Source organism: Bos taurus, chromosome 1 (genome assembly GCF_002263795.3).
Source record: "Bos taurus isolate L1 Dominette 01449 registration number 42190680 breed Hereford chromosome 1, ARS-UCD2.0, whole genome shotgun sequence".
Classification (NCBI taxonomy): Eukaryota; Metazoa; Chordata; class Mammalia; order Artiodactyla; family Bovidae; genus Bos; species Bos taurus.
The window spans coordinates 94708877-94724260 of NC_037328.1; the positions used below are offsets into that span (position 1 = coordinate 94708877).

At 34.4% G+C, this 15384-nt stretch overlaps 1 protein-coding gene across 10 annotated transcripts in view; it reads right to left on the reverse strand.

Annotated features, from left to right (window-relative positions):
• Positions 1-238: 238 nt before the first annotated feature.
• ECT2 (epithelial cell transforming 2) overlaps positions 239-15384 on the reverse strand; it is a 60281-nt gene continuing 45135 nt past the window's right edge. For 5 of the 10 annotated variants that reach the window (XM_024997071.2, XM_024997128.2, XM_005201670.5 and 2 more), the window contains 4 exon segments: positions 14661-14815; positions 6059-6166; positions 4883-5029; positions 239-1500 (listed from right to left, as the gene is read on the reverse strand). In XM_024997071.2, coding sequence (XP_024852839.1) covers positions 1411-1500; positions 4883-5029; positions 6059-6166; positions 14661-14815 — 500 coding nt within the window. In that variant the 3' untranslated portion in view covers positions 239-1410. 10 annotated transcript variants of the gene reach the window in all.

Here is a 15384-nt window from a genome sequence, read left to right on the forward strand (position 1 = left end):
ATGTTTATAAACACAAAATTTTATATAAACTATCATGGCATTCACTACTTACATTCTGCAAAGTAGATTCCAGATTAAAGACTCCTAACTTACATACTGCCCAATATTAACAGAGGGAGGAATAAGCAAATAAATATGGAAATAAATACATAACAGAGCAAGGGTTGATAAAACATTCATCCTGGCCTATGAAAATTTGTATAAAAGAACTGTTTAAAATATGAAACATAAAATATACTTGAGTTTTAGAAATTTATTTACAAAGTTCTTCCTACTACAACTGCTTTTAAAATATGGCAATAAAGGATCATTCACTATTAAAGTGGTACATATGTGGCATAGAAAAAAATCTATATAGTCAGTTAAAGTATTATAACAGATAATTGAAAATTGTTAAATGACAAACATTTGCAGTACTCCCTAAACAAGCAGGAAATAACAATGCATTTATTCATAGGAACTTGATTATTTTGTACTACTATTAAAAAAACACCCTATTATGAAAGATAAAATCAGAGTTTGAAAAATATTTTACAACAACAAGTGTATTTCAATTTTACATTTAATTATGAGGCCACAATAAAAATTTAACCATACACATATCAATGCATTTTACAGCAGATTAGCCAACTTAGGAATTATTTCATAAAGAGTATAAACCACTTTACCATAATCTCCCCACGGTCTTATCTTTCCAAATAAAATTCTACACACTATCAAACTAAATTAAGTGACCTGTGGCTAAAATCACTATAAGTATACTGGCCCTTAAACAAGTATACATCAGTATCATGTTTGTGCAAAATATACATGATTTTTTAATCCTTTTGCCTTTATCTCAATTTGCAAGTATATTCTGAAACCACCTCCTTTAACTGTTATTCTTGTCAATAGTGGCAAATCTTTCAAAATACACATACGATATCTTTATTTATAAAATAAACTGCAAAAGAGTATGTGAACCAAGAACCCACTATTCAGAGGTCTATCCATGTTTTCATTTGTGATATCACTTAATTTCTGAACAAATTGAGATACACATTTATTTCCAAAAATTCATTCAAGGACACTATACAAAGAGATTTACAGCAGTATTTGGCATCAACCAATAAAATTTATTTACTGTATCATGTGGCAAAGTTATTAATATCATGAATAACTTAAATGACTGGTCTTCAACTGGATTCAATAAAGAGAAAAATTACACCAAAATCAATATAACTTTTTACATGAATTAACTCAAAAAATGTCAGAGGTTAACCTTACTCTTTCAAGAAAAAAATAAAATGGCATAGTTTAGTGTTACCTTCTTTCCAGCTTTCACTAAGTGCTAACAGTAAGTACCATTTAAGTCAGTTTCTTATTTGAGAATGAGGTGTTTATAACTTTATACAAATTTTTTTTTAAGCCTCATATCAAATGAGTTGTAGATCTACTTAAAGTATGGCTTCTCCTTTCAAAGAAGGCAGGAAGACTGACAAGGGAGGGAGACGGGATGCCCTGTAAAGACAAACATTTTATACTTAAATATTGTTTCTCTTGAGTAAGATATAGCTTAGTATCATACATACTATTTTTGCATTTTACAAATTATCATAACAAGTAAGACATCTGAAAATCTAAACTCTTTAAAGAAACAGAAACTTAAAAATTAGGAGGGAAGGGTTAGGAGAACACATAGAACTATTTTAGCATTCTGAAAACCAGAAAAATGGATAGACTAGTTTACTACATATTAACTCAAATGAAAGAGATATATGCTTATTGCTAGTAGTGGTACTTCTGTGAGATAAATGATTTAGTGTTTCAGGTGTATTTTTAAAATTATAAATTAGAAGACAAATTTTCGAGGTTAAAAAGACAAACCACAGTGGTTTCTTCTTAATCATAAGCAGAATTAAGAAGAGTAAAACTACTTCATGGGAAATAATTTTCTAAATTAAAAGCCATACACTCTGAAAAAGTTTTTATATTATGTGTTCAACCCATATTTATATGTGTGTATGATTTTGCTTCAAATAAAACTAAGCAAAACAGCAGTACTTGTGATAATAGAGATTACTAATATACTAAGCTGTCTAAACTTTATTATTTCAGAGTGTCAAAGTTAAATATCATCAGAATTTTTAATAACAAAGAAACAATACCAAAAAGTTAAGAGGGGATATAAATCAAAACAAATTATTATGAAAGGTACTATTTTAACAGACATGCTGGTGCTGCTGCTGCTAAGTTGCTTCAGTCGTGTCCAACTCTGTGCGACCCCATAGACGGCAACCCACCAGGCTCCTGTGTCCCTGGGATTCTCCAGGCAAGAACACTGGAGTGGCTTGCCATTTCCTTCTCCAATGCATGAAAGTGAAAGTGAAGCCATTCAGTTGTGTCTGACTCTTAGCGACCTTGTGGACTGCATTGCAGCCTACCAGGCTCCTCCGTCCATGGGATTTTCCAGGCAAGAGTACTGGAGTGGGGTGCCATTGCCTTCTCTGTTAACAGACATGAATGGTTAACTATTCCCTGGAGAAGGGAATGGCAACCCACTCTAGTATTCTTGCCTGGAGAATTCCATGGACAGAGAGGAGCCTGGTGGGCTACAGTCCATGGCGTCACAAAGAGTAGGACACGACTAAGCGACTAATACACACAAACTTAGAGCCAGCAAGGCAGCTAGCTAGCTATAAGTCCTCATCAACAAGGTTTGAAGAGTTTAAAGAGCCGGGTTGGTGAAGTATCACCATTTAAGTGACAGCAAAGCGATGATTTAAGTAGATAGTATAAAAGTTTACATTTTCCTCAGGTAAAACCTTTATGATTTGCCATATTAAAAGCATAAATTTTACACAAATGTCATAATTCTAAGATTAAGAATCATATTTGGAATATAAATCCACTTCATAGGACAATTACTACTATTTTTAAGTAATTACTTCCATAAATAAGAAAATCTCTAATGGGACTGATTTTTTCAGGCCTTATGACTAAATTATCTTGCAAAATAGTTTTATGTGCCAAAAAACAAAGATACTCCATTAAGCCTAAGTTGTTGTGATTTCAAAGCAGTTATAAAGTTGTGAATTCAGAAGTCCCCATTCACCTAATATGTGATTCAGTGGAGAAAAATACTTTCTTTTTTTCATAATAAATACAAATTTCAAATAGCTAATAAGCTCACATTAAATTTCACAAGGCTTGTTTCCATTACTGGTTGATGTATCTCCTAATTCTTCACAAATATCAAAGATGACTTGGATAGAACTTTTTTGAAATTTGAAAACTCAGAATTTCCTTCTAGCATCTCTGAAAAACTAGCTCATGAGGCAGAATGAAGTACAGATCGAAACCAGGAGTTTTGAGAGCGCCCACCAGTAGAGTTTGAGAGCTGAACATAACCATGCTTAGTAAATCCAATTACATTGCTTGTGGAAACAGAATGAGTAATCTGTTAGAACAGAAATAGGCAATTGAGAAGAGGACAGGAATGTCTTAAAGATACTTTAGGTACTTATTTATATTATTTACATAAAACTGGTAAAGCCGTAAGTAATATATATTAATTTTCCAAAAATTTTCTGTAAAATCCTATTACCTTCATTTGAAAAGCAGTAATATTTATAATAGTTACAACAGATGCAGGAAATAAAAAAGGGATAGTGCACTGGGCTTCAGAAAGCTTACAATCTAATTTTAGTAAATGAATGCTTACTATATTTTGTCAATTTCAATACTTTTTTCATTAACTAACATCTTTGCAAAAATTCATATTATCAACCAAGTATGATTTCCCTTCCATTGGAAGGTTAATCTTGATTACAAATCTATATAAACATACTTATAATAAGCTATAACCTTTGATGTATATTAACTAAAGACTTAACTAGCTTTATAAAAAATAAGCTATTAAGCATTATGTACCTTTTTTGTATGCATTTTATATAATTAAAGGTAACTGTTTATAGAACACGAAGGTGTTACCCTAAGTGCACTAACTTACTTAATCCTTACAACTACTACTTTATATTCATTTTATAAACAGTGAAATTGAAACAGAAAGATCTTTAATAAGTTGACAGAAGTCATACAGCTAGTAAACAGCAGAACTGGGATCTGAACTTAGGAGTTTCAGAGTTCCTGCTCTTGACCACTACTCAAACTGGCTCTGAGAAAATAATCACATCATATATGTGAGATAGAGTGTGTGTAATTACCCTTTACAATAACAACACAGGGTAAGTACTCCTTTCTTTCATCTGCAAATTGGGGATAAGAGAAAATAGGAAACTTGCTGAAGAACATATAGCTAAGAAATGACAGTCACTTGCCTTTCTTAACCTTAGTAAGTTATATTAATGATTTTTACAAAGGACAGATACATCACTATTTAGTAACAGTAATATACGTTAGAAATGCCCTTAATATTAATTAAATGTCTAATAATTCTGACACCATTGGGAATTTGGATTGCTCAGGAAACATTTAAAAATAAACACATGAATTTAGAACCCATAACACCTTTTGATACTCACTTCAGTGATTATCTATTCACAGAAATAATAAAGGAAATAAAACTCAGTCTCTGCTATATTATTGGAGCCAATCTATAAATAGAACTATCGTTCTGTACGTCAGTAAAGTGATAGGCTAGACCAAAAAATGTTTCTTTGTCTCAGAGATTAACATCTCAATCCCAATAAAATTTCATATCAAATAAACTACACCTTAAGTCTCTAATTCATTAAATGAGGTTTTCTAAATTATCTTAACCCAACAATGAGGTTAGATATATCAAAAAAATTGATGGAAATATTAAGATTTCCACCTTTAAAAAGTCAACAAATTTTATACCAACTTGATAAATTTAGCCTGTTAAATCAAAATCACTTACTGCTAATGATGATGTGCTAGCCAGACGACTCATTACATGCTTCTCATTGCTAGAAGGACTTCTTCCCTCTGCTGAACTTTGGGATGCCATAAGAGCCCTTCGGAGAGCTCTTTTTGGAGTTTTGGAGAAAGAGAATGCTCTGGTAACCTAGAATTAAAACAAGATACAATTAATTTAAAAACCTAGATTAATATAATTGATTAGAACAATTATATGTAAAACAAAGCCAAATTTACATTAAAAGTTTTTCTATAAAAAATATGGAGAAATTCTGCCATATACTTTTTCTATAAAAAGTATATGGCAGAATGAGAATCTCTGGACAAAGCAGTGAGAAAATGTTAGGGTTAGGGGTTAGGGTTACGGTTAGGGATTGTGGATTATTCTATCTTGCATTCATAGAACTCTAGTCCAGCAGGAGAAAGTAGGAAGGAAAATTTGGCATGAGAAGAAACCTTGGTATTGTCTAATTCTGCTATAATTCAGTTGTGAGATTGTTGATCCAAAGCCACTTAAACCTCAATTTAACTGTAAAAGGGTACGACTTTATTTGAATCACCATTGTTAATGTTTATCTACTATATATTATTCATGTTAAATGCAGAGATACAATGATGATTAAAGTATGCAGCCTCCCCTCAAAGGCAAAGAAAACAACAATCAAAAACTTATGAACTGAACAATAGACTCTGGCTGTAAATTTACCTATAAAATTAAAACTCTAGTTCTACTTTTAAAAAACCTATTACCTACATTCTTGTATAGTCCTGAACAACCTCGATAAGGTAAGGTAAAGTAGGAAAGTTATCTTCATCATTAGAAGTCTGAAACTTACTATGGTAAGGAACAGATCCCAGGTTTCCTGACTCTTTTGTGTGCCCTTTGCTGAAAAATATCTAAGGCAATTTCTAACATGAATGCACACATACTTAAAACACGATCAGAAATATCACAGTAACTAGAATGGGAAGGGTGAAAGCTGTTACAATTACTGTGCCAAAGAATTCACGAAGTTTAACTATTATCTCTGCAGGCCATTTCCTAAAACCAAAAAACAACTTTGTTTTATGTACTACCTTCACACTGACATCCTGACATCTATGGCTATATTATTTTAATATACTCTGAAAAATACATTTTGGAGATATGGTGAATAATAATGTCACTGAGATTTACCTTTTTTGAAGTCTTTTTTATTGCTCTAGATGCTCTACTCAATGTACTGTCCATATCTTTTGTATTTACTTCAAAGGATTCTGGATCAGCAGTGTAAATAAGATTCTCCTGTTGAAAATTAATATTAATTTTTAAAATAATAAAATAAAAATACACAGCTGTTCCTAAAATCTAACCTGTAAGAACTTACATGCACACACAGGTGCTTATATAAATCAAACTACTCAAGATTTTTGCTGTTTTTTACAATGTATGTGTGAGTATACAAATATTTTCTCTTCAACATGGCAGAAGTTCTCAAAAGAAAAGACACCAAATCAGGGCATTTTAAAATGTACTATTTGAAATGTAAGAGAGAGTTCAACTGAAGTCCCTGAATATCTGAATTTATAAACATTTATAAACATTTTTTAGTAACAAAATTTCACAACTGGGAAGAATTTTGTGGCTTAAAACAGTATAAATTAGGATATAGGTTAAATGTTTGCTGCCACCTTGTGGTTAATTTTACTTTATGAAATACTTTCATTAATTGTTTATATTCTAGTTCTAGAATTACTAGCCATCCTATGGCTAAGTAATTCAATAGATTTTATTTTCAGCATTTTTCCATTACTGTTTACACTTCAGAATCATAGTTATAAATTTATAAACGACTGCAAAAGCCATATAGTTGGACATTGTGATAAATTTAGGAATAATCTCTGTAGTAGGAAATTACTATACTGCAGAGATCCATTTTATATATGGATACCTAGGAATATGAGAAAAAAATTCTTCCTTATAATGAACAGCTTTTTGGCTTTACAAAAAGCTGTCTCCATTATTTTCCTAGCCAGCATTCTGTTGTATGCACTAGTACTGTATTTCTTTCAATGAAGCTTTGTGTGGAGCAATCCTTTATTTATAACAATATATTGTTGGCCCACAGAAAAAACAAAACAAAAAACAAATCAAGGACCAGAGCAAGATGGTGCAGTAGAAGGACGTGGAACTCACCTCCTCCCACAGACATATCTGTATGTAGAATAAAGCTCATAAAATACCTGCTAAATGCTGGCAGAAGAGCTCATAAAACCAAAATGCAAGAAAGATCACCACATAACAGAGTAGGAGAAAACAAAGAAAAGGGGAATTGGGACAGGATCTGTACCCCTGGGAGGGAGCTATGAAAGAGGAAATGTTCCTTGACACAGGAAAATGCTTCATCAGCAGGGGAGGTCAGTGTGGAAAGAAAGACAGCTTCAGAGGCTTGAGAGAGAACAGAGCAACTGGTCTGCAACAAGTAGAACAGAGGGAGACCCGCAAAGAAGGCCCAGGCCATCTCACTGCAATCCTCAGCCTGAGAGGCATGTCTGCTGGTACACACAGGTGCTCAGCTGTGTCCAACTCTTTGCAACTCTTTGGACTATAGCTTGCCAGGCTCCTTTGTCCATGGGATTTTCCAGGCAAGAATACTGGAGTGGGTTGTCATATCCTTCTTGAGCAGATTTTCCTGAACCAGGGATTGAACCCAGGTCTCTTGTGTTCCCTGCATTGCAGGTGGGTCCTTTACCTTCTGAGCCATCTGAGAAGGTTGGGTGCTAAAACCTAGGCTTCAAAGGACAGACCTGGGGCGAAGACTGGAGTTGCCTGCAAGAAGACTGCCTGAAGGGGCTTGGAGTGTGATCCAAGCTGCAATCTGGTGCATGTACAAAAAGGAGAATGGATCCGCCACTGAAGCCCCACTGTTAACTTGCAAGCTCAAAGGAAGGGTGGGGCACAGAATAGCAGCCTCATTCTCAGTGTGCTCATAACAGGCTCAGCTGCTCATTCACAGAGGCAAGGCTGCAATCCTAGCCAACTGCCAGTGGCCTTACAACTTAGAAAGCAGGGCTGAAATCTTAATGTCCCCATGGCTCATGGATTTATGTGCCTGAGATGGCTTGGTAAACTCAGTGCCTGTAGGACACCGGTGTAGATTACTGTGCTCCTGTGGCTGGGGCAGGTCTAGAGATAGTAGGCTCTGCTGGCACTCACACACAGAGGTAGGCCGAGGGTCTAGGCTGACTCAGTAGCTCCTACAGCTATGGTGGGTCCAGGTCCTCAACCCAGCCATGGTGGTCCCAGTGCCTGACCTCAGTAGTTCTGTGTCAACAGATCTGTGCTAGTAGCTTTGTGAGTAGAGGACCTGAGGGTTACCAGGGCTAACTATCTAAATCTCCACAGCTGAGGTGGGACCGAGGGGTGTGCCAAAAACTGTACTCTGTGAACCAGCAGAACCAGCCTGTCACAATAGTGACAGGCAAAATCAGAGTGCACTTTCCTGTAGACAAGTCTTTCCCCAATATTCACTGGGTGGCGTCTCTCCCAGTGGGAGTATTCCAGTCCTATCTACCTCACACTGGAGTTCAGAAACAGACCTGGGGCATCTATCCAAAAGGGGGGCAGACTCTGCCCCAGACAGAGTTGTAACAACCACAAAGCAAAGAGGAAGCCACACTCAACATCCAGTACAGGCTCTGGTCATCATGATAACAATCATGCCCATATCAAGGGGACAATGGATAACACACAGAGAGGCAAACTGTGGCAGGCATACATAATGAAACAGTCTTTGCTCAAAAATATTACACTCACAAAGGCTACACAGGGACACTCCCTCATAAAAACTGCCCTTCCAGACCATGGTAGAAAAATGTTTCTCCTTAATTCAGAGTCAGAGAAATAGAAGTAAAATGAAAAAGAGGAACCACACAATTAAAAGACCAAGAGAATTCCCTGAAAGAACAATGAAACAGACATCTCCAGTCTACCAGATCCTGAGTCCAAAAAGGGGATAATGAAAATATTGAAGGAGTTAAGAAATGATATGGATAGAAATAGAGATTCCTGTTTAAAAAAAAAATATATATATATATATATATATATATATATATATATATCAAAAGAGGAGTCAATTAAAAGTAAAATGAGACAAAAGTTGAACTAAAGGCAATCAACAGCAAACTGGATAATGAAGAACTAATAAGTGATCTGGAAGACAGAATAATGGAAATTACCAGACTAGAACAGCAGACAGAAATACAAATAAAAAATATATATATATAGAAGATCTATGGAATAATATAAAGTATCCAGATCTGTGCCTAATAGGAATCCCAGAAGGAAAACAAACAGAACGGGAATTTTAAAATGTATTTGAAGAAATTATGGCTGAAAATGTCCCAAATCTAACGAAGGAAACGGAAACCCATGTATAGGAAGGACAGAGGGTCCCAAATAAGATGAACCCAAACAGACCTACACCAAGATATACTATAACTAAAACAATAAAATTTAAAGATATAAAGAGGATTCTAAAGGCAGCAAAAGAAAAACAAAGAGTTAATTACAAAGGAACCCCGCCACCATAAGGCTGTCAGCTGATTTCTCTACAGGGTCCCAAACAAGATGAACCCAAACAGACCTACACCAAGATATACTATAACTAAAATGGCAAAAGTTAAAGATATAAAGAGGATCCCAAAGGCAGCGAGAGAAAAACAGAGTTAATTACAAAGGACCCCTCTCCCCATAAGGCTGTCCACTTATATCTCTACCTACAGAAATACTGAAGGCCAGAAGGGGGTGGCAGGATATCTTCACTCAAAGTCTTAAAAGGGAAAAGCCTGCAACCCAGGACACTCTATACAGCAAGATTATCACTTGGAATAGGGAGAGATAAAGAACTTCTCAGACAAGCAAAAACTAAAAAGAATACAGCAATATTAAACTTATCCTAAAAGAAATATTCAAAGGTTTCTCTAAGTAGAATAAAGAAAAAAAAATCTACACGAAAGAGAAAATCACAATTGGAAAGAAAATCACTTACATAAGCTAGTACACAAATTTAAAAAATAAAATAATTTTTCTGAAAGTAATGATAACTCCAACTAACACCAAAAGAGTAAATACAAAGATATAAAAGAGGACGTCAAAAATCATAAAATGTGGGGAAAGAGTATAAAAATGTAGTTTTTTTCTTTTAAAGAATGTGTTTGAGCCTATATGACTATCAGTCTAGAGGTCAATATAGTTGTCGGTTAACACACTTGACAGCCAGGGTAACCACAAATCAAAACCATGTAACAGCTTCACAAAAAAGTAAAAGAAAAGAAAAAAGCATAATACAAAAGAAAACCATCAAACCAAAACAGGGAAAACAGAAAGGAACAAAGATGAAATATAAACTCAACTGGAAAATAAGGTTTTAAAAATGGAAATAAATACTTATCTATCAATAATTACCTTAAATGTCAATGGACTAGACTAAACACTCTAATGAAAAGACATTGGCAGACTGGATTAAAAAAAAAAAGAGCCTACAACCTGCTGCCTATAAGAAACCCACCTTAGGGCCAGGGCCAATGACATACAGATTGAAAGCGATGAGACTGAAAAAGATATTTCATGCAAATGGAAATGACAACAAAGCAGATCTAGCAACACTCATTCCAGACAAAACAGACTGTAAAACAAAAGTCATAAAGATAAAAAAGGACATTCTATAATGATAAAAGGGTCAATACAAGATGAAGATTTTACACGCATTTAATACTTGTTAACATATGCAATAGACGAGTGCCTAAATACAAAAAGCAAGTATTAACAGACATAAAGGAAGAAACTGACAGGAATACAACAGTGAAAGACTAACATCTCACTCACATCAGTAGATACATCTTCCAGACAAAATGAGAAAGGCAACAGAGATCCTAAATGATACAATAAAAAGGTTAGGCTTAATTGATATTTTCAGGACATTACATCCAAAAAACCAGAATACATTCTTTATAAGTGCACACAGATCAATCTCTAAGATTGACCACATACTAGGACACAAAACAAGACTAAACAAATTTAAGAGGACAGAAATAATTTCAAGCATCTTTTCTGATCACAACAGCATGAAACTAGAGTCAACCTTAGAAAGAGAAAAAAAAAAAAAAAAAGATTATATGGAAACTAAAAAGCATGGTACTTAAAAAAAATATATCAAGAGTCAATGACGGAATCAAAGAGGAAATCAGAAGACACCTTGAAACTACTATATACTCTTGAAAAAGGAGGCATGAGTACAGAATTGAGGGGGAAAAAAAGTTTCTTCAGTGTGGTGCTGGAAAAGCTGGACAAATGCATATAAATCAAGAAAGTCAGAACAGTCTCTCACACCATACATAAAACTCAATAAACACCGTTCTCTTCTCCAGGAGATAGTCCAGACCCAGGGATTGAACCTGGGTCTCCTGCATTGCAGATTCTTTACCATCTGAGCCACCAGAGAAGCCCCAAATATATGACATGACACCATAAAACTCCTAGAAGAGAACATAGGCAAAACATTTTCTGACATAAAAGTCCAATTGTTTTCTTAGATCAGTCTCCCAAGGCTACAGAAATAAGAGTAAAACAAGCAAATGGGACCTAATAAACGTAAAAGCTTTCCCACAGTAAAAGAAACCATAAAAAGAAAAGACAATCCACAGAATAGGAGAAAACATTTGCAAACAATGTGCCCAACAAGAGATTAATTTCCAAAATATACTAGTAGCTCATACAACTTAATAACAAGACAACAAACAACAACTCAATCAATAACTAGACAAACACCTAAATAAACCCTTCTTCAAAGACATACAGAAAATTAACAAGGAAAAAAAAAAAACAAAACAAAAACATGTATCTATAAAGCTCACTAAAGCAAAGCACAGTAAAATGAGGTATGGCAATAAAAGGCGTTAAATTTATCAAATAAAAAAAATAATAATAAAGTAATGGGAACCACAGCTGCAGGTATTGCACACGATTGTGAATGTCAAATGAGATTACGTGCAAAAAAATAAACTCCTAGTGAGCAAAAAAAAAAAAATAACTTCAGATACGCAGATGACACCACCCTTATGACAGAAAGTGGAGAAGAACTAAAGAGCCTCTAGATGAAAGTGAAAGAGGAAAGTGAAAAAGTTGGCTTAAAACTCATCATTCAGAAAATAAGAGATCATAGCATCTGGTCCCATCACTTCGTGGCTAATAGATGTGGAAACAATGGAAACAGAGGGAGATTTTTGTGGGAGGGCTCCAAAATCACTGCAGATGGTGTCTGCAGCCATGAAATTAAAAGATGCTTGCTCCTTGGAAGAAAAGCTATGACCACCTTGACACCATACTAAAAAGCAGACATAGAATAAAAAAAAAAAAAAGAACTAAATCTAAAGAGGCCTCTGTTATACAAGTTAAGCCCAGCATGGAACGTCAAGAATTCCCTTTCAAATCCAAAGTAATTGAGAGCAATCAGGACAAAGTATTACTTGACTTAATGAGGTCAGGAGATTAATTTTTCCTCATTTCCAGGATCAGAGATTGCTGAATCAATCCCAACACTAAGAACTTTCAGAGAGTAAGAACTCCTTCCAGGGCCTGAGGGTCAAGATGGCATCCTTCTCCTAAAGCGTGAGGATATACTGTCTGGGAAATAAACACCATGTGGCAGGAGAGTCAGCTGTCCATCAGATGAATTAACAGCAAGAAAATAAATTCAGTGTGTGCTCAAAAAAATAAATAAATAAAATAAAAATAGTGAGATAAAAAAAACCAAACAAACAAAAAAAAAAAAACAAAGACATACAGATGGATAGCAGAACATGAAAAGATGCTCAACATCACTAATTATTAGAAAAATGAAAATAAAAACTACAAAAAGGTACTGCCTCACACCAGAAGGAATGGCCATCATTAAAAAGTCTACAAAAAAAAAAAGTCTACAAATAACAAAGGCAGAGAGGCTAACAGTACCAAGGTTCCTTAAAACCCTGAAAATAAAAAAGCAATAAAAACAAACAATACCAAAAAAACCTTAAAATAGAGTTGGCATATGACCCAACATATGACCCAACGTATGACCCAACATATGACCCAATGCCACTCCCAGGTGTATATCCAGAGAAAACTATAATTCACAAACATACATGTACCCCAATGTTTACAGCAGCACAATTTACAAATTACAATAAATTTTACAGCAGTACAAGTTACAATTTCCAAATCATGGAAGCAACATGGATATATGAATGGATAAAGATGTGGAATAGATACACAATGGAATACTACTTGGCCATAAAAAAGAGTTTAAGAATGCCATGCAGTAACATGGATGGACCTGAGATTATCATGGGCTTCCCAGGTGGAACTAATGGTAAAGAATCCACCTACCAATGAAGGAGATGCAAGTTTGATCCCTGGGTTGGGAAGAGCCCCTGGGGTAGGAAATGGCACCCCACTCCAGTATTCTGGCCTGGGAAACCCCCTGATGGGCTACAGTCCATGAGGTCACTAAGAGTTGGACATGACTGAGCACACACGTGCACACACACACAAAGATTATATCATATTAAGTGAAGTAAATCACAAAGACAAATACTATATAATATCACTTATATGTGGAATCTAAAATATGACACAAATTAAATTATTTACAAAACAGAAACAGACTCACAGACATAGAAAACATAAGAACTTATCATTACCAAAGGCGTGGAGGAGGAATAAAGTAGGATTAGCAGATACAAACTACTATATATAAAATGGATAAACAACAGGTCCTACTGCACAGCACAGGGAACTATATTCAGTATCCTATAATAAACCATAATGGAAAAGAATATGAATATGTATGTATAACTGAATCACTTTGCTATATACCAGAAACTAACACAACACTGTAAATAAACTAGACTTCAATTAAAAAAAAAATTTTTAAGTCTCTTAATTTTTCTAAAGTTATGTAAATATCCTTAATCAAGTATTTATAAACAATAATAATCATACCTCAATGTCTTTGAAGATCAGATTTAACTATAATAAACATTTTATTCCCACAGGAAATGTCCAAGACAATCTACTATACTGAAAGGGGTCATCTATTTATACATTCTCCTCCATCTAATATATCATTTGTGCAAATATGAAGGGATCAATATCGATCACATGTCCCTCCCATATATGATGAAGAAATCAAATTATCCTTTAATGGACCTAGACTTCATCCAAGATCTATCACAAGCTACCTGATTTTGATTTTCTCATGTATCTTCACTTTAATCTGTACAGGATAAAAGGGATTATACATTTATAATGGCTTTTGATTTTAAGAGACTGCACTGATAAATTGGCAACCTGCCTGACAGGAAAAGCAACTTGCTACAACTCACCATATTGCTCTCAATAAGATAAAAGAACAACAGAACAAAATATTCTCTCACAAATAGTAAAATCAAAGAGCATAAATGAAAATGCAAGTTCCAAAAGCTTCACTAAAGCAGAGCCACAGGAGTTCTAAGGCTATGAGGGCCTATCTGTAAGCTAGGGATTCAAAAAAATGTTGCATGTGTCTATACTTTTGTTGCATGTGTCTATACTTTTCAACATCTTTTCCAAAACAACTTTTAAATCAGTTTTCCTCAATAAACACAAAACTAAAACTCTCCTGTATTCATAATTAACAAGTCATTAGAAATATACAGGTTTAGTATGTACATTACCATGGAGTTCAAACTTTCATTACAATAGTAGTTTAAGAACTTACAGCATCTGCTTTACAAATGGTGTTGGCTACATGTCGACATAGCATCTTTAGCCAGTTTTCTTTTGGAAGTTCCTCTGATGTCATCTGGAAACTGAGCAGCACATTTGCTTGCTCTGTTGGTGGCCTCACAAGCAATGCAAAAGCATTATGGCAATCTAGGGTTCCAAAATAACCACAAACACTACATGTTACTCCTTGGAAAATGACAGATTTAACACAAGTTTAGTTCCCTCAGAGCAAGAAAACTCTACTGAATTCTCTCTTCTCTATCCAGTAAATTATCTCTATTTCTATCTTTCCTGTTCCCTTAGTTATTAATTGGACAAAGAGCAGCATCATATTATGTTGAAACATTGGAAAGAATAGTACATACCATGTAAGGAACCAACAATACTAATTTAATGTTGTTAGGTAAGCAGTACTTTCCATAATATTTAATATTTTCTTTAATAAAGCTTTAAAAAATTAGATCATTTCTTAGAATTCTAGAATTTGAGTTTTTAAAGTGACACTGTAAGAATAATAATTCAACCTACTTAAATCAACTGAAAGAAAATACTCAAATATTAAAACTGTTACAAAAGGTCTTATGATCAAGAAGCTAAAACAGAACCTGTTTTGAACAATGAAGTCTTCCAGAATTATAATCCAAAAAATATAGACGATTTAAGTAAATGCTATATGTAGCCCTTAATAAATCCAGAATTTGACAACTGAGTAAAGA